The sequence below is a fragment of the Parasteatoda tepidariorum genome, chromosome 6 (assembly GCF_043381705.1).
Source record: "Parasteatoda tepidariorum isolate YZ-2023 chromosome 6, CAS_Ptep_4.0, whole genome shotgun sequence".
In the NCBI taxonomy this organism is placed as follows: domain Eukaryota; kingdom Metazoa; phylum Arthropoda; class Arachnida; order Araneae; family Theridiidae; genus Parasteatoda; species Parasteatoda tepidariorum.
Genome location: NC_092209.1, coordinates 45,200,367 through 45,220,830, shown reverse-complemented (window position 1 = coordinate 45,220,830; position 20,464 = coordinate 45,200,367). Strand labels below are relative to the sequence as shown.

At 28.4% G+C, this 20,464-nt stretch overlaps 1 protein-coding gene across 1 annotated transcript in view; it reads right to left on the bottom strand.

The window, feature by feature from the left end:
* LOC107442858 (uncharacterized) overlaps positions 1-20,455 on the bottom strand; it is a 26,880-nt gene extending 6,425 nt beyond the window's left edge. The window contains exons 1-5 of the mRNA XM_043047379.2: positions 20,300-20,455; positions 9,262-14,610; positions 7,001-7,210; positions 3,642-3,865; positions 1,274-1,352 (exon numbers count right to left, since the gene is read on the bottom strand). Of these exons, the coding sequence (XP_042903313.1) occupies positions 1,274-1,352; positions 3,642-3,865; positions 7,001-7,210; positions 9,262-14,490 (5,742 nt within the window). The 5' untranslated portion in view covers positions 14,491-14,610; positions 20,300-20,455. The remainder of the gene's footprint in view (positions 1-1,273; positions 1,353-3,641; positions 3,866-7,000; positions 7,211-9,261; positions 14,611-20,299) is intronic.
* Positions 20,456-20,464: the final 9 nt, after the last annotated feature.

Below are 20,464 nucleotides of genomic sequence, written 5' to 3'. Positions count from 1 at the left end.
ATTTCCGCTTTTTCGCGGAAGTCTTTCATCCCTGAATAATTATGTGCACTGTACAGTTTCCTAAGAAAAAAAGCAAGATAATAACCAATAGTATAAGGGAAGAATACCCTCCTTTCTTACAAGATCACGGGCATGCGATACTGATTGCTACTCACTGCTGTACATAATCCAATTGTAGATACGAAACGCATATTCTATATGCATTCCAATAGCTGATTTGCCAAACGGAATTTCTGACATTTAAATGACGTATTTAGGAGGTGTGAACGGCAAAATGCTCTCCAATGACTCACGGCGATGCGGATTAATATTTGAAACTGAATTCAGGTTTGTCAAATTTTGGACGTTTTGTCTCAGAATGGCGCAGCTTCAGCAAAAACTGAGCTGAATGTCGCAAAATGGCGCAGTTATGCCGTTTTGTCTCAGTTTGTCGCAAATGACGCAGGCGTAGCATCCCTGAATAATAGCTAAAAACAAATAATTTTAAAAAAAATTAATTTGTTGTTGTTAGGGCCACTTAAATAAGGTAAAGGGCTTTACGGAACAAAAATGTTTTACTTAAAAACTATAAGCAAATTAGGGATCAATTTTAAAAATAAATACCTGATCTATTAAAATATATTTTTACTCAAAAAAAAAAAAAAAAAATCCAAAACCATATTCTTTAAATAGAGTAATGCCATTTCTAATGAACCAGTTATCAAATTTACTTAAAAAAAGTATCAAAATTGCAAATAAAATGAAGTAAAAAATTTGTACATTGTAATTCAAAAATATACATAAATAAAATTGATAAAAGTAATGCATAGTTATAAATCCCTTTTAAATGAAATTACACATAATAAAAGTAAACAATAAGTTTTAGAAGTATTAGTTTTTGCATAAACTTTTATATTGGCATGATTATCATTAAATTTGTCCCACCATATGAAATAACTAATAATACGAGTAAAATAAAAATAATTAAACATTATTCCATTTAAATCAGCACAAAAAGAATTTTTATAAGGTATGTCTTAGTGTCAGATTTCATAATTTAATTACCAGTAATAACTGAACATATTTTAGTTTTTGAAATTACTGTCCCACTACACACCAGATAGCATTTAAAGAATACGTAGAGCAGCATATTTACATCTAAATTTGGTGTAGGTTAATGGTTTCGTTTGAAAGGGTTCACAAGTTATACTTTTGTCATATAATTAAACACTTAAAACTTAATTTTGTAGTTAAAATTTATTATTTAATGACCATTATTCAATTCAAGTATTACCTTATAAGAATAATCAGCATCTTTTTTAGTTCCTTCATACATTTGACAAGTAAAACCACTATGTTCAATACAATGGCACCTGTAAAAGAAAACATTACAGTACAAAACCCGTTATCCGGAAATTAGAAAACCGGAACGAAATTCGATAAATTTTCCCGCCATTTTTTAAAAAAAAATGCTTTTTTCCTCATAAGATTTCAGGACTTTTCGTTCTTTTTTGAAAGATGCTTACCTTACCATCATTTTGGAAATAATCATTAGTGTATTACTTCATCATTTTTTCTTCTTTTTAAGATTATTTCCAAATTTTTTTTTTTAGTTGGGTTTAACAATAAAAAAACGGCTTTTTGTAGCGATTCAGAAAATTGGAAAAATCAGTTATCGGGAATAGCGATGGTCCCGATCTTTCCGGAAAATCGGTTCCCTACTGTATTTCAAAATACACAAACAACTCACTCAGCACTTTGTTGTAAATGGATGCATTACATCTTTTTGTAGTTGAAACATAGTATCAATATTAAAAAGCAGTGGTATAACTAGTTGATTTTTACAGTATTTTGTTCCAGAATTTTTTTAAGCCACATACTACATTTTTCGAAGATAGATAGATTAGATATACACTGGTGTGTATAAATTAAGGATGAAGATGGTACCTGATACCAGAAGGTTTCTTGAGTAGTCCTGCCCACCTGCCTGTTTCACTGATATGTTAAGTGTTTAGGTTCTTCTTAAATTTTGCACACTAGTGTATATGTTCATAATATAAAAAATAGAAGTTTTAAAAACTTGATTTCTCAGGAACTATTTGAACCATTTTGCCATTTCAAATTACATTTATTAAAATGAAGTAAAAAACTGTATGCCTTACAATTAAAAAAATTTTTCGACTAATTTTAATTGAAATAATAAATATTTACTAAAAGTTATTTTTTGCACGGAATTATCTTCGCCTACATGAATTATAAAATCGTGAGCAAAATTTTTTCAATTGGCTTAAAAATTTCTCAAGATATGGTAAAGTATGCAAAAAGTAAACTTAACATTAAGGGGTCTAAATTTTGGACCAGAAAATTGGTGAGATAATTGTAAACTTAAGATCAATTGTATTTAAATCAATTTTTTCTTCCATAGAATGTAAAAACAATATAAAGTTTATGTTAAGTAATTATTTTTTTTCAAAAATTTGGACTCAGACACCGATTTCTGGGTATGCAGATCATTCACTTTACCTGGTTTTTACAATATTTTAGAAATTACAAGCAATAAAAAGAAGAAAACATATCTATAAAAGGAAACATGCATGAATGAAAACTACATACAGTAGAACTCTAAGAATTTGAAATAATTTTAATTTATAACATATTACTTTAATAATTAGAAATGCATATTATTTATGTTTAATCAATACATTTTGCTGCTCTTTAATTTGCAATAGTTAGTTAACATTTAAATATAACTACCTAAAAAGTGCTTGGAATACTGTAAGCAACTATTCATCCGTATTTTAAAATTGATCTAAAATGATTGGAGTCCTAGAATATTTTCAAAATGCAAATAAGCAAAAGATCTAAGTTTGCTCATGCAGTTTTGCGCAAAAGAAATTATAATAAAAAAGCGATGCAGTAAAAAAATGGAATTTCTTTATAACAAATTATTTGTTTATATAATTTTTTTAAAATTTTTTTCATGCATACAAATCTTAATAAAATAAAAATTTAATACAAACGTGTTTCATTTTTAATTGCATAAAGAGTAATAAATAGAACATAACTACTGCAAATTATCTCTTTAAAGAGCTTAGCAAAAAAAAATGTTGAGGGTTATTTTTATTAACTTATAAAAATCTGCCCTAAAATTTATAAAAACATCAAGCAGGTATTAACAGATCATCATTCTTCAAAGTAAACGACCTTGTTATAACATTTGCTAGAATAAAGAAATATTTAATAGTTTAGATTGGATTATGCAACGCTCTTAAATATTGAAATTTAAAAGTTTTTAAAATTCAACTCAACATATCAATCTTTTCTTAGACTAAGGTCTTAAATTATTTGTATAAAAAAAAAGAAAATATAGCAAGTTATGTGAAACATCTTGAGTTTGCACTAGAGCTGAAAAACTCAGTCTAATGTTGTAAACATTTAAAAATAAAAAACTATATCTTTTCTGTAGAATTTACATTGAGATGCAAAACCCATCATTAGATGCATATGTATTTAAAATTGTCACCCATTATTGCTTAGAATTAGCGTAATGGTATAAAAAGTGCTTCATACTAGAATACTGATTTAGACAAGATAGACAAATAAACATAGAAAGATATTAAATTTGACAGATAAAAATTCAAGCTTATAGACATTATATTTACTTAATGCAAATATCATTTTGGCACAATCCGCAGTGTGTTTTGTCACCTAGTATTTCAGATTTATAAAAGAACATTGAGCAGTCTGGAGTAGGGCAAAGTACAACTTCTAAAACATGTCGCTCTAAGTAATTAGCAATAGATTTTTTAATTAAGCTTTTCATTCTTTCAGGATTATTTCGCAGCATTTTCCAAATGTCCTTCAAAACTAATTCTTTTTCGCAACCCTAAAGGAAAAAAGAGAAAAATTTTAAAAAAAATGCAATTGCATTTTTAAAAAAAATAGCAATTCATATAAGAAATTTGGAAGTAGCTTAGTTGCATCTTACAAACGTATTTAAGGAGAGATTTTGTCCAGCAATACATAAATGAGAAAAAAATTCCACCAAATAAAGAAATGAAATAATTTATTGTTATAAGTCTTTTTTAGATTCTTTGTTCATAACATATCTCCTCAACATAACATCAAAAATGATATGAGCAATCAACAAGAAAAAATCACTATAACTAATTTTTTAAAACTAAAGATAAGATTTTACTATATTGCAAGTCTAATTAGTTTGATTTATTAAGTTGAAAAAATTTGAGAAAAGAAGTAAAATATATATTTTTATTTTTATCATGCTTAAAATAATATAACAGTAAAAATATCAATGCTGAAAAAATCTTGTCAAAATTTTTACCTTAAAGGTGCTGCATATGCTTGGTAAAAACATTTTTTGTCAATGCATAATATAGCTTTCCCAACGGCTAATTTATCAATACCAGAAATTTGACTCTGGTATCTGCACAATTTTTTTGCTTTTTTTTAAAAAAGCTCTGATTAAAATATTACATCTAGTTTTATTTAAACATGTTAATTATGTTCTTGATACATAATCCTTTATTAGGGAAATAGAAGTGAAACTGACTTGTTTCAAATAAAAATAAATTTTGTGATAACAGCCTTTTCAAAATAGTAACTGATGGCAATCAAAATTTCGATCATTAATACAAAAGGCAGCTTTTAAACATTGATGTAAAAATGTATATTTTTTTTGTCTCATGCACTTATGTATTTGTGATTGCACCATTGACTTTCTTGTGCTGTTGCTACTCAGTCTAGATCAGACACAATGGGGTCCTTTAGCCTAGCCCCACATGGGTGTGATCTGAACAAGTATGCCTCAAACAACAATCTACAAGCCAATATTAGGTTGTCTATATTTTGTAGAATGGCTTTCAATAATGGACAAATATTATTTTCTATGTAGGACCCTTATAGACTTAAAATGTTGGGTAAACATTAGGATGTCTAGATTTTTCAATATTGGTCCTAGAATGACTTTCAATAATGGACCAATTTTATTTTCTATGGTAGGTCCTTTTTAGATTTATAACGCTTGGTAAACATTGGGATGTCTAGATTTTTTTTATATTGGTCCTAAATAGAAATGAATTTTGTTAAAATATTGAAAGTCATTCGAGGACCAATATTAAAAAATCTAGACATCCCTTGGTGTATGTTCTTATGGGACCCTTACTAGCCAATTTTGGGCCCAACTGCAGGGATGAGAGTAGTCAGAAAGTAAAAAAGAGGAAATCCAAGAATATATATATATATATACATATAAATCGCACTTTTTTTGTCAAATTTTTGTTTAAACTTGTAATCCATGTGATTATAAATCCCGATATGAGGCTTTTAAATCACGTGAATATGAAACTCTACATCGAATTTAAAAAATGCGAAAATACAAATCATGATGCGTAATTTTTAGATCAAGATGCATAATTTTAAAATCGCGCGATATTACAACCGCAAAAACGAATCACGACATTGGATTTTAAGCTCGCGTAGCTACATAGGGTTTTAAAAGCTCGTAAATACAAATCGCGATATTGGTTTTTTAAATCTCGTAAATAAGAATCGCAATGTACAATATTTAAATGGCCTGAATAAGAATCGCAACGTTCAACTTTTAAATCAGGTAAATACGAAAATCGATGTTTGATAATAAAATCGCGATTTTAAAAATGCAAAAATACAAAACACGATATTAGATTTTTAAATCTCGTAAATACGAGTCATAATGTACGATATTTAAAAAGCGTAAATAAGAATTGCAATGCGCAACTTTTAAATCAGGTAAATACGAAAATCGATGATTGATATTAAAATCGCGTGAATAAAAATCGAGATATTTGCAGAGTCTGGACTTGGGATTTCTAAAAGGCTTGTTTGAATTGTTTTTTGTTTACACAATAAATAAAAATTTACAAGATTAATTGAATGAGCAAATAAATATTTTCACCACAAATCCACCTCTTTTTTTTTTCGCTTTTTTTGTTTGCTTTCTCTCCAGAATACAAGAAGCAGCGACGTCTAAATTACGAAAATACGAGCTATCCCGCCGACGGATAAAAAATACGGAAAATCTTATTTTCTGTGCGTGAAATCGGAGAAAATAGCTAATATAAGTAAACATGCGGAAGGATTAGCAGCTAGGACGTAGTTTGAATTTTCTGTTTTTCTTTGAAAATCGTAAATAAATATAATAATTTGACTTCAACGACTGAATTTTTTTTAAAAAAAAAACGGGATATTTATAAATAAATAAATAAAAAAAACGAAACTTTTAGAGAATCTGAGTTTTTGATAAAAAGGCTGAAATTCGAGAGAAAAAAATCCCATCCCTGTATAAAGGTCAACCAGTTTTATCCCTAGGAAATGATTTTTAGAGAAACTTCAGAGGAAGGAATGAGGACTTCAATAATTTCGCTCCGCGGAAAATTAAATTCCTCATAAAATATTTTAACTTGTGCAAAAAAAAAAATTTCGGCGGAAATTAGCGGGAAAAATGGAAAAATCTGAGAAAAAGCGGAAATCCGCGAATCCGCGGAAGAATCTCATCCCTGCAACTGGGGCCAATGTAAAACTGTTGCTAGGGAAAATTGGTAACTGAATTCAGTAGGTAATACAATAATAGGTAATATAATACAGTAATAATATATAGTAGAATAATTTGGTGATATAATTTTGCTTAATTTTCTGTATTGTTGTAAAGCAGTAAAACATAGAAAAGTAGTTTTATAATGTCATTCTTCATATTATTTACTTAGCAATACAGAAATGATAAATAAAATTATATCACTGAATTATTCTTTCATTCAAATCTTCCTCTTGCTTATTCCAAAAATGAAAACCGATCAACATCAAAAATGATACAAAATAATATTGTAGTAAATACTAGATAATATTATTTTGTATAGAATCTATTGTTATGTAATGCAAAGAAATAAGATTTTTCTAATATTCAAAAGTTGGGCAAAATTATGTTAGATTTTCTGATGTTATCAAATATTATTTGGGTAGAGCTTACCTCTGTTGAACATTTTATAGGAAAATCTTCATTATTTTCCATAAATTGTTGTATACAAGGTTCACTGTGATATAGATGACCACAATGTTCAAGCCTGTAAGTTAAATTGATAGCAGGACAAAGACAGACAGGACAAATTTCTTGGTAAAGTATTGCTTCTGAATTCACTGAATCTAGATTTTCTAACAAATTTTGAATGCAGTTTGAAGCCTGTTGGAAAATAAAAAATACATAAATTTATTTGAAACATTTATATAACATTTTTTTCAACTCATATATTAAGATTATCCAAAAGTGAATTTTTTAAACTGGTTAAGGTCTAAAATTAATTTTAAACTATACAGGTTAAAGTTTTTGGTAAATAGTAAAATTATTTTGCAAGAAAAAAAATATATAAGATAAAATCAATAGTTTTATTCTGGCACAGGGGTGAATTCTGTATCATGATCTGTGGCAGAATAATCGCGGTAACTTCTGGGCAATGACCCGCGAGAAACTAAAAAGAACATCACAGAAAGAGACCAACTCGAAAGGTATAACTCGTAGCCACTCCCTGGCAAACATCTACATGTTTGTTTGTCTTTTTTAATTTACAAGTTTAAATAAAAGCTTTTTGGCACCTTTAGCGATTGTAGTTGGCACGACAGATCCCGATACGGAAATATCCTCCTTCCAGAAATCGAAATATTAAAAAATAAAAATTAATGCAATATTTGGCACACTGACAAATGAACTAAATTTGAGAAAGTTTCTCTTGTACAAAATATATATTCAACAAAATTATAACAGAAAAATTTGCCTTTACTATTGAAAAGTATGCGGGGTAAATAATACTGAATTTTATAAGTAAGGTTGTCAGATCGTTAGGTAAATAGATTTTAATTGTAAATTTAGTTTGTAAAAATTTGCATTTTTACTTGAAGAAACCAATTTTTCACTTTTCTAAAAATTTTCTATGGGTTTAATAAACAACTAACAAAAACTTAATAGGCATTTTCACTGTGTCTATTTTTTTTTTTTTTTTTGCCAAAAAGTTCGATTTCTGGATGCTTATACTATATACTTCAAAGAATTCCACATCTATATCTCTCACAAAAAACAATCCCTGGGAACTGGAAATCAGTGCATGATCCCAATTCTCTTATCCACAAACAAAATACAGAAAATATAACATAGTTAAAATTTAGATGGGATACATGTAAGCGAGCCTGATGTTCTTTACAACTTATGTCAAAATTAACCATGTGCTTTTTTTTAGAAAATACTGAATCAATTTTCAACTACCTATATGTTTTTTTTTAAAAAATCAGTCAATCAAGGTTGTTTAAGTCGGTCAATTATTTTTTTAAATTTTAAATTTATAAGATAAATTTTGAAAACTGGTTTATTTAAACAATATTTTTGAAAAGAAAAGGATTTGATTAAAAAAAATTAATAAAGCTTTTGAATATTTCCTCAGTATTCTCTGAGAAGAAATATGTCGAAGTTAGAGGCATTCTGACTGCATCTTGCTTGATTAATCAAAGTGACTATATTGCACATGTCAGTTTTTAATATTTTCCATTTCATCTGTTAAAAAGTTCTATTGTGCAGGTACCTCTCAATTTGGATTTATTCAGATCTAATGACAATGACTTCCTTAAACGTTTTGACATAAATAAAAATCATATTTTCTTTAATTAAACTGCAGCTTTCAGGGAAGATTTCGGTCTGTGATTCTGATCTGTGGCAGAATAATCGCCAAGTCTTGGAAACTTCCGGGCAATGGCCTGCAAGAAACTAAAAAAAAACATCACAGAAAGGGACCAACTCGAAAGGTATAACTCGTAACCACCACCCCCGGGGAAACGTCCACATGTTTTTTTAAAAAAAATTGGAAGTTTAAAATCTATTTGGCATCTCGGCTATTGTAGTTGGCGAGACAGATCACGATACAGAAATATCCCCGGTTTTCATTTAGCCTATCAAATAGATTTTCCAAAACATGTCACTCACCTGTTTGCTAAGTTTAAATACCTTTTATTATTGACTGCTGAAAAATACATTTTATAGTTAAGAAATTTTTTTTTTGATCTTAGTGCTGAAAAATTACAAGATTAGTTATGTTCAAAAGAATTATTTTATAAAACAACCTTTTAAATGAGTTTTTAATTAATTAACCATGCTATTGATTTTGCTATTTCAATTTTACTTTCCACTTATACCAGCACTGATTCCTGGCCTATTTATAAAATAAAAGATTAAGCAAAATAATAACTTACCTCTTCGACACTTGTCTGATCACCATAAACATATAGTTTGGCAGTTCTGAGATCAAGGTAAGCTTGGTGCAGTTTACACTCTTCAATAAATTTCTTTAAGTCAATACCATACTTTTGGACAAGAGCTTTCAAAAGAAAATTTTTTGTTTTCTCGCTAGATAGTTCAATGATGTCATTCACATCATTTTCAATATCTTTGAGATATTGTATAAGGCGCTTTTTGGCATTTTCACAGTTAACTTCAGCTCCATATAATCGCAACACTTTTCTTTGTCGATTCATAATGATATATAAATTTTCACTTGCTTCAAGACCTTTTAACCAAACATGTCCCCCATGGCAGAACATTTTATCAAGATCTTTTATATCATTTTCATTTAATATCACACCATTCAGCAAACAATTGATTGTTTCATGAACTAAATTTAACACAGCAACATTAGTTGCAGATACATCAATAAAATAAGTTTCTTCACTCCCTTTGCCAACATTTATCTCAAAATCAGCCTTTGCGTTACCTTGACTTAAATCATTCTTTAATTCAGAGAGAGTTGAATTCAGTTGAGATTGTAATGCTTGATAAATATAATTGTTGCAGATAATTCTAAGATTGAATGCTAGTGTGGTAATACTTAGCTTGTCTTCCAAAAATTTGATTTTAACTAAATCAGCAACAGAATCTAACCCCTCATAAGTATTTGTTTTAATATATAATTCTTGAATTATGTCTGAAGGTTTTGGCTTAGAGAGTACAATTTCCGTTGAACTCATATCTAAAGCATTTTTGCAAATATTTGAAATACTAGATTTTATTGCCTTAAGTCTTTTGTCAGATGTTTCAAATGGTGCGATACGCATCAATTCAATATGCGTAATTTCAGCAGCAGGTAACAATATTTTCAACTCGTCTTTAAGTTTTTCTTGGCATATTTCAGGTGACAGACCTGAAATGCACAGTTGATTTTTTTTCCTTTCACTCATTTCCATAAATATTTCCATCCCCAGGAAATATAAGTGTCTTAAGGAAAGTCTACGAACACTGGAGAAGTTAGTGTTTTCGCCAAAATCTACATTAGCATTTCCATTACAGTGTCTTCGAATCCAAGCAATATGCAAAGAATATGGAAATCTATTATACTGTTTAGCTGCAGATGTGAAAATTCCTGCAGAATGCACATTCGCCACAGTTAAGGGTTGTATAAGAATTTCACCAACTTTAACATATTTAGCCATTGCACCTTTAGCCAATTCAACCTCAAGTATCACAGACTTGTCATCCTTCACTAATTCATATGAATGGGTTTGACACTCATTTATAATCTCTTCACTCTTTGTTTTCAAGATTTTTTTGAGGGCTTCATAAGCAGCATCAATACAAGTAGGAAAAGCATAGATAGAGACAGAGCCTTTTTCTACGGATGGTTCAATTGAAATCAGATCAATGCCTGTTTTTTGTTTAATTTGTTCAATGACAAGTTTTAGTTTTTCATCATCTTCACCAAGAAAGATATCATTCATTACTTCTTCACCCACAGGCTCAATTGTTCGCTTCGTTAAAGTATAATCAAAAAGCTCGTTATCAGAAAAATATGACGATCCATCCTGCAAACTTTTCATTACAAAATCACTAGGAATACTAGTGACATTAATCAAGTAATTTTTATCAGATAATAGTACATGATCAAAAATTAAAAACTGAGGTACGTTATCCTTCTGACAAATTATAGATTGAGTGGGTAGATATGCCACTGACTTAGAGCTAAGCACTCTGAAACCACAATCTAAACGACCACTAAAGACACAAAGATTATCTCGAAAGCAATCATATATTATTTCACGGACGATCATTGGCCAGTTTTCATTATTTGAGAAGTTCTCACTAATTTTTATTTCTAAACTCGAAAATATAATTTCACGCATTTCCTCAACCCTTTGATGTACTCTTTTTAAAAAATTATCATCAATGTAATGTGTTTTGCACCATTCTAAATCAAACTTGTTTCTTAAGCAGGTTTTATAAATATGCAGGTTGGTTAAAGTGTCACTTTGATGTTGAACTAGTTCCATTTGCTTAGCATCAATTATACGTTGATATTTTGGATTATCTGTACTTTTAAACAATTTACCCTTTTCAGTTAAAAAAGACACAAGGACAACTGTTTCTAATGCCAAACCAGATTCTATTCCCAAAAGTATTAGTTTTGAATACTTAGCCTCAAAAGGAAGTTTAATTAATTTTTCTCCAATGAGTGAAACTTTATTATCCACAATAGCACCATATTTTTCTAAGTTTCTAATTGTTTCTGCTACCACACCTTCAGGTAGAAATTCAATAAACTCTTTCAGCACGACATCTGGCTTATACTTGAGAATTTTTACTAAAGAATTAAGAGGATTTCTAAGCAAAAGCTCAGGATAGTCTTGAGAAGGCATATCATTAATGAAGTTATGTTTGCTGTAAATTCGATAACACATGCCAGGGCCATAAACTCCACCTAAAGTTTTACGCAGTTTTGATTTGACAGAAGAAATAAATACTGTGGCTAAAACATCGACTTTTTTGTTATCATCCAAGTGGTAGTCCGTAACAGTACCACAATCCACAATGAAGTGCACAGACGGAAGACTTATCATTTCAGCAGAACCAACTGATATAAAAACAAACTGAAATTTAGAATTTTTCTCACGTATTTCATCACTGCAAATAGCATAATAGTTTTCCTCCACCAAAATAATTTTAACGCTATTGTACTGATAAACTGCACATTGTTTCTTGAGCAATTGATTGACAGTTTTTGCATCTCTTAATGATGGTACAAAGGCAAGTATGTTACCCCAACTTTTTGTGATGTGGATGGACAATATTGTTCGCACTATTTCGTTCAAAATATCGTTTTCAGGGACCAAAGCATTGTTTTTCCATATGGTATTCACTGGATACGTAAGATTAGGGGGTACTATTGTTGAGATTTCAAACATGGAGAAATATTTTTTGTAGGGTGTCAAATTCACAACTGGATCAATTATTAAAACAAGCTTCGAATTCTTATTCTCTTTTAAGATATCTCTTAAATTTGATAGCAAAATGTCAGTAACTACTGATCTAGAAAGAGGGAGATTCAAAACAACACAAGTTGTTTTTTTGGCTGCATAATCTATTTTAAGAGAATAATTTAAAAGTTCCGATTCTGTCATGACATAAGTTTTATGCTTTTGTTCTTTGCTTCCCATTGCCGAATGAAGAGAATATTTCAGATATTGCTTTTGGGTCTCACCACTTACACAAGACACAATAAAACAACTTGGATAATGTTTTAGAGATATTAATGGCACTAAGATATTAAAAAAATAAGCGTTGCTTGAATGCAAAAATAAAATGCGCTTGTGATTTAAACTTTGGACTACTTCATCGCGATATGCATAAGCTGGAAAAAAGTTTTCAAACAATTTACTCTCATTTTGAACAGTGGATTTGATTGCATCCCACGTTTTAACTATATCCTCATAATTTTGACACGATGTATAAGATATTTGATTCTTTGCATGGGTTATTATATCTATAAATTGATTCTGTTGTGAATCAAAATTTTCAATACGTTTCGTTAAAATATTTTTGATCTTAGTGTTCTCACTCTCAGAAATTGATCTTAAATCTTCTTTTTTTGATGAAACTTTATTGATAGCTTCTTCAGAAATTTTTTCTAATTCTTTTCTACAACAACTAATAAAATCCAAGGAATTCAAATTTAGTTCATCATCTTCGGTAGTTAAATGTGTGATATCATTTGGATAAATTTCATAGTTTGAAGATAAAGGATTGTTAGAAGATTCTCTTCTATTTGTAGAACTTTTTTCTGAATCATAATCTATTCTTTTACCTAAATATTGCTGTTTAACATTTTGATCACTCGATCTAACTTGATTATCAGTAATAAATGGGCGAGAATTCCTGTTTTGAATTTCTTGATGAACAATATCAAATTTTTCTGATGTTAATGAGACTTGTGAAAAGTTTGTTGGTGGTTGCCTTTTATAAAATAATTCCTTTCTTTTTGCCTCATTATCTATTTCAGAATATTGCTGTTTCATCTTAATATGGGTAGGAATATCTTGATCAAAAGAATTCCTGTTTTGAATTTCTTGATGAAGAATATCAAATTTGTCGTTTCTTAATGAGGCTTGTGAAAAGCGAGTTGGTGGTTTCCTTTCAGAAAATAATCCCTTTCTTTTTGCCTCATTATCTATTTCTATTTTAGAAAATTGCTGTTTCATCTTAATATCTTGAGGATCGAAATGCAATTGATGAGGACTATTTTTTTCATTTCTTTGAACAGCTGTAGCAAGTTTTACAGTTGCTGATGGAAGTTCAGGAGAGATTGAAGCTGGTTTCCTTTCATAACTTTGACAATTAACTTGTTGTAAATATTCAGAACTTAGATGGTAAGTTTTTGGTGTTTTGCAAGGATCTGGAATATGATTTTTTGAAGAACTACTGCCAAGCTGACGAGTGGTCTTTGCGTCAGAAGATTCAAACAAACTAGTACTTCTTTTAGTATGCTTTTCCTTATTGACTGGTCTTTCAGAAAACGACCAACTAAAAAGTGAGTTCTTCGAATCAGAATCTGAACCAGAATCAGATCCAAAGTATGTATTTCCTTCATTTTCAGAATGAAATCTAATGCTTTGAGAATTAGTAGAGTTTTCATCCTTTTGGATGTAACAGGAATTAAATCGGGGTGGTGATTGACTAAGTTCATCAGCTGAGTCATTCAAATCATAATTATTTCTATTGGTCATACTCATAGAAAATGGTATAGTTAATTTCTCAGGACTTTCAGAAAGTTGAAATTTTTCCTTATTCATATACAAGCTATCTGGAATTGGGTCAAATTTGCGAATAGGAGCTTCAGCTTCAGATGAAGAGAGTCTAGAGAGCACAGATGTCCTTGAATCAATTTTTTCTGATTTAGCAATGCTTGATTTGGAATTAGACTTTAGAAACTTACCTTTCTTACCAAACTTCGTTTTATTTTTTGATTTCCTAGCAGTTTGTTTTATGATTGTGCAAGGATTTTTCTTTGAAGCGTCACAACCCAAGTGAGACTCTGGGTTCATAGTGTGATCGGTAGGCTCTGAGTTACAAGATCTGACATCATTTTTCATAGCTTTAGTATCTTCAACATCTTCCCAATCAGAATCGGAACTCGTGAATGATTCTTCTGAGTCCATTTTTTCATTAAAATTATTCTTTTAATTTACGGAAGAATTTCCTCTATCATTTTATGAAATATTTAAAATTTTCTTTCAGAAGAAAAAGTCCTTCTTTAATCAATTACTTCATAATTAAACCTGAAAAAAATAGCAAATTTAAAACCTGTGATAGTCACAATATTATCAATTACACATAATAAGTTGCAATGAAAATTTCAATACTGTGGAATACCTATTTCAAAACAATGAGGACTCTTTTATGGGCAATTCGATGGTACAAAGGACAACATAACAAACAAATATATATATATATATAATAACAGCTAAATAGAATTAAGATATCTAAAAAAGAAACCTAAAAATAATTACCATACTTTATTTCTAGATTAGCCCTTCTTAACAGATGAGAATATTCAATAATTTCTTTTACATAATAAAAAATTACTTCGCGTATATATTATCATTAGTTAGTTAGAAAAGTAATCCTTATTCATAAAATGAATCGATAATGCACAGTAAAATGTCTTTATGAAACCAAAATATCATTCAATTTAATAAACATTTTGAGATTTTAATGCATCTTCACACTGTCTTAGGATTACTTCTTATAGTGTCAACCCCAACAAAGAAGTCTGGATGTTATGGATCACATGACATGAAAGAAATAATAACTATATGCTGCATGTGAAAAAAGTGAAGTCTTTTGAAAATGAATCTGTAAAAGCTCCATGTAGATTTTGTAAATAATTTAATTTCTAAAGTATTTTTTTTAAATAAAAATTCTAATGGATACATCATTATACAAAGAGAGTATTAAAATCAACTGCAAATAAAATTTTGACGGATTAAAATGGAAATTGAACTAATTTAGGATATTATGGTCACAAAAGATAGACTCTGCACAAAAGTATAACATACACTATACAGTATACTCTCGATATCTCGAACTTCTATATCTCGAGAACCTTGTTATGTCAGAAAAATATTCTATCCCTTGGCATTACATATCCAATTAATATTAATTTGAATTCCTATGTTAAAGAGTTTCTTCTTAAAACTTTGTTAAGTCAAATAGTTTTTCAAAATTGAAAATAAATTTTTCCCGAAAAATCAAAATGCAAGTTCATTGTAAATCTATTAATATTTTCTATTTAATGCAAAATTAATTTTGTCTTTTAAAAATTATCAGTGCTGTATTTAGATTTATAGCAAACTATCATTACATACATGATTATTAGTAGTTATTCCTATGTTTCATGACTCTACTTTTTAAGTAGGTATACTATTAGTAGGTATACTATTATTAAGTATACCTACTAAGGGGCCGTTCAAAAAGTACGTACATCCCGAAGGGGGGGGGAGGGGATTTGCTATTATGTACGGTTTTGTACGATGGGGAGGGGGGGATGTATTATACAAAGTACGTACTTTATAAACATACACCAAATTTAAATTTGACTTTATCCTACACCCTCCTTAAGTAAATATTTAATTTTATTTAAAACATAATTATTTTAATTTTTATGAAAAAGGGGGGTAGACTAATAAAATGTACATACTCTAAGGGGGGGGAGTAAGACCTTATGTACGGTAATGTACGAAGGGGGGAGGGGTTTAAAATTTCTCCATTTTTGTGTACGTACTTTTTGAACGGCCCCTAAGTAGGTACTTAGTAGGTATTAAGTAGGTATACTATTAGTAGGTATACTATTATTAAGTATACCTACTAAGTAGGTACTTAGTAGGTATTAAGTAGGTATACTATTAAGTAGGTATACTATTTTAGAATACATTTTCCCCCTTTTTAGAACATATTTAGCTCTGAACGTGTTATCTCGAAAACTCGTTATCACAAAATATTTTTAGTGTCCCTTCCACTTTGAGATATCAAGAATAAACTGAATATTAACAAATTTCTTAATTTTCAAGCAATTTATAATTGGAATAAAAAAAAGTTTATAATTTTGATATAGTTTGTATTAGTAACATCAGTCATAAAAATTCTAACAACGGTCACAAGATTTTTTTTCCTCTATTCAAAAGTTATTTTTTTTAAATAAATTTTAAAAAGCTAATCTCTTAAGTTTTTATCGAAGGAGAATTTCAAAATAAGAATATTACATTTCACTCCACACTCTTTCTATGTAATATTCACAGTCATATTTTTATTCTGAATAAAACATTTTTAATTTGTATACTTTTTTCTCATATGCATATTAATATTAAGGTATTGAAAAACCTTCCATATAATTTTTTAAAAAAATTATAAAATATTTACCAACGAAAAAAAATAGCAAAAATAAGAAAACCTATCAAAGTGTAATATCAGTCATTATGGATTAGCCCTAAGAAAAATATATGCTAAAATAGCTATTTACAAGAATAAAATATGTCTCCAAATATATTTTTAATGACACATTAATGGGTCATGAATTTAACAGATAAAAAGAAGTTATTTGAAAAGTTTTCATAAGAGCAATAATTTTTTTTTTTTTTTTAATGTTAAAGAAAATAACATAAATAAAAAAATATATATATATATATACAGTACACTCCCGATTATCCGGGTTAATCACCGGGACAGGTTGCACGGACAATGGAAAAACATGGATAATCCGATAACTCCTTTTGATTGAAGAAAAAATCCATATCAGTACAAAAAATATAAAAATTACTGACATTTGCATGCTGTATAACATCAAACTAGGAATTTTCCTTTTAACATTTGATGCTTAAAAAAATGTGTAATGCGCCATATATTGACGCATATTTTACGAACCGCAGTAATGTCACCGTAATTAAATCCTCCCATATAATCTAATAAAGTTTCCACAGATGGTAGAGCAGAAGAATGAGAAATTGTATTTACCTCATTTACTACATCTTCTGCATCAGTTACTACCATCACAATGAATATACTCTTCTGGTCCTCGATTTCCTTAGGGTCGGCGGTCTGATGGACCTTGTCGGAAAATTTGGAGGATAAGCCACAACAACAACAACAAGTAACAATGTCTTCATCTGTCAAATACTGGAAGCCAGGCTCACACTTTGAAACCAATCTTCTAAATTTTCTTCATCAAGAATTTCGAAAACCTTAAATTTATTTTGCTAGTTCAAGAATACTGTTGCTATATTCTTCTTGAATATCTGAAGAAGATTGTTCATCAAGTGGTACGATCTCTCTCCACGTTCGTGATAACGTGCAATTTTACCTTTAACCATGCTGCTGATATTCCATATATTGCAATCCAATAACGAATATTGCTTTCCAAAAATTTTGTAGTGTTATAACTTCATGAATCAAATTTTTTTAATCTTGAAAATGTTTCTCTTTATATTTTTTTGCGACTCCAGAATGAGCACGAATAATCCGAAAAGCGGATAATCCGCGCACGGATAATCGAGAGTGTACTGTATATATATATATATATAAAATTTTAAATATATATACTATTATTATTATTTTTCATTTTAGTGTAAATGTAAGCGTATGTTCTTAATATTTAGACCTTGCTTAATATTGGCCCACCAAGTCTACCCTTTCACAAAAGCAAATGCACCCTCCTTACCCTTTTTGTAAAAATGTCATCTTTTGTTTATTCCGAAAAAATGCTCTTCTTTTATTTTAAAAAAGAGATTACCATAACTACTGCAAATTATTTTTAAGCTAAGTTAGAATAAAATATAATTATTTCTCATATTTATTTATATATTTTTAATTTCGTTTTGAAGAGCACTTTATCTAGACACAATTATCGAAATTAGAGCCCTTCAAAACTGAAGGTGTCCTTGTTTTTTTAAAAAGCATCCAGCCTTTTTTTTAATTTTAGGGAGACCGCTGCATAAAATTTATATAAAAATCCTTTAGCTCAAATTTGGAAATATTTTATTAATAACATTTATGCGATCTAAAATTCTTTAATTTAACAAAAAAAAAAAAAAAAAAAAAAAAAAAAAAAAAAANATTAAAAAAAAAAAAAAAAATTAAAAAAAAAAAAAAAGAGAGAGAGAGAAAATTAATAAATAGACTAGATATGTCGGTCATTAATCGATACATTTCAATAAATTAATTATTGTTTAAAAAATCATGATTCAAATTTAGAGTTTGCTGAAACTCAGTTTTTTTTTAAAATTCCTACCTCTTTTCAGTTTTTTAAACCTTTAATTTTTTAATTTAAAAAAACATTCAATACATTTAAAAACTTTTATCTATAAATTAGACAATGAGTTCCTACAAATAAAACATTAAAAATGGTCTCACCATTTGCTTCAACATATATCATTTCTACTCCTAAATAATTAGTGGTGTATTATCACCAGTCTTTATTTTTGGTGGTTAAGGAAAAAGTAATTAGTTGATAAATTAATTTTAATATTTCCATACAACACTAATTTTAAAATAACACTAAATAAATAAAAATTTAAAAAAAAGTGCAAATAGTTGTATATTGTTAAAATTTATCAGTAAAATTCCTCAGTCAATTAACAAACCTTATTAATAATTAACATCTTGAAAATTATACTTGACTAAAACTTTAATTAAAATTTAGTTGAAAAATAATTTACCTGCATAATAGTTTGATTTCCTTTTATAAAAGATATATGTTACCTTCAATCAAATTAATATTATCCTCATTATAATGAGTTCTGACAGATAAATTTAGTCAGTTAACTTCAATTAATATTATCTTCATTATAACCAGTTTTGATAATTAGATTTTGCTTATCTATTAGAATGCATTTAGAACAAACATTTAAAATCGCAAGCATTTATTTATTTTTTATTTTATTTATTTTTTATAGTATTTATTTTTTGGGGCACCAGCAGATGACAAATCATGTTAAAATTTAAATTAAAAAAATTATTTTAATAATTTATTTTTCAAAATCAGCAACCATGTATGCAAAATTTAAATCTACTTACCAATCATTTTAGTCTAAAGTGCAATGATTTGTTAGCTAAATATACTGTGAACTAACTTTAAATTACACAAACACTAAAGAAAATATCAGATGTCACACTATGTGAACCAAATATGAGTTTCACTTTCATTTTGGATAGCCATTTTGATCGGAAGTTTGAGCAAGATAAGCATGAATAGTGACATAAAAATTGGCAATTTTAAAATTCTTAAAAGCCAAAAAATAAAAAAAGAATGGAGTGAAACAATGTTTGATGAAATTTTAAAAATTCACTAGTAAGTTAATATTTTAACTTACTAATAATTACCGAAAAAATATTTAAAAAATACTATGAATCTGTTATCATGGATGTTAAATGCAGCATTCCTAATCTAATAAAAAAACATTATTATTAAAAAGAAAAAATGACTTTTGTACCTAAAAATGCAGCAACTCTTACGTAATCACTCAAATAAACTGCACAGTGGTTCCTTCTCATCGAAGAACTCAAAAAGGTAAGAAATACAAATTAATGATTTTAAGATATAACATAAATAAAATTAATTAAAAGCGTGCTTTGTTATTTGAATGTATTAATAGCTTCGATAAAAAAAAATGATAACAAACATTAAATTTGAGGGGTCCCAATTTGAGAATAGTTATGTGATAACCAATAATAAACTTTTTGACTTACAGAAAACATATAAAATTACTTAGATATATATTTTAATAATTCGTAATATTAAAACCACATATAATAAAAATAAAAGACCAAGAACAGAAAACCAGTAAACAAGCTAATATATAATAAAATGTAATATTTAATAAAACTGCAGTACAAAAATTTTTTCATTGGGAATATTGAAACAAAATATTGTTAGATAAAAATTAAGATGCAAGATAAGAATTAAACAATACTCACATTATTTAAATTATTAATTAATTATTTATAAATCTAGACCAAGTACAACAAATTTAGTTATAAATTTTTACTTTTCAACAACGAGTAGAATTTTACTTATCAAATATCGTATTTAAGTTTCGGTTTCATCTTTTTATCTTCGCCTCAGTTCAATGTTCAATGTAG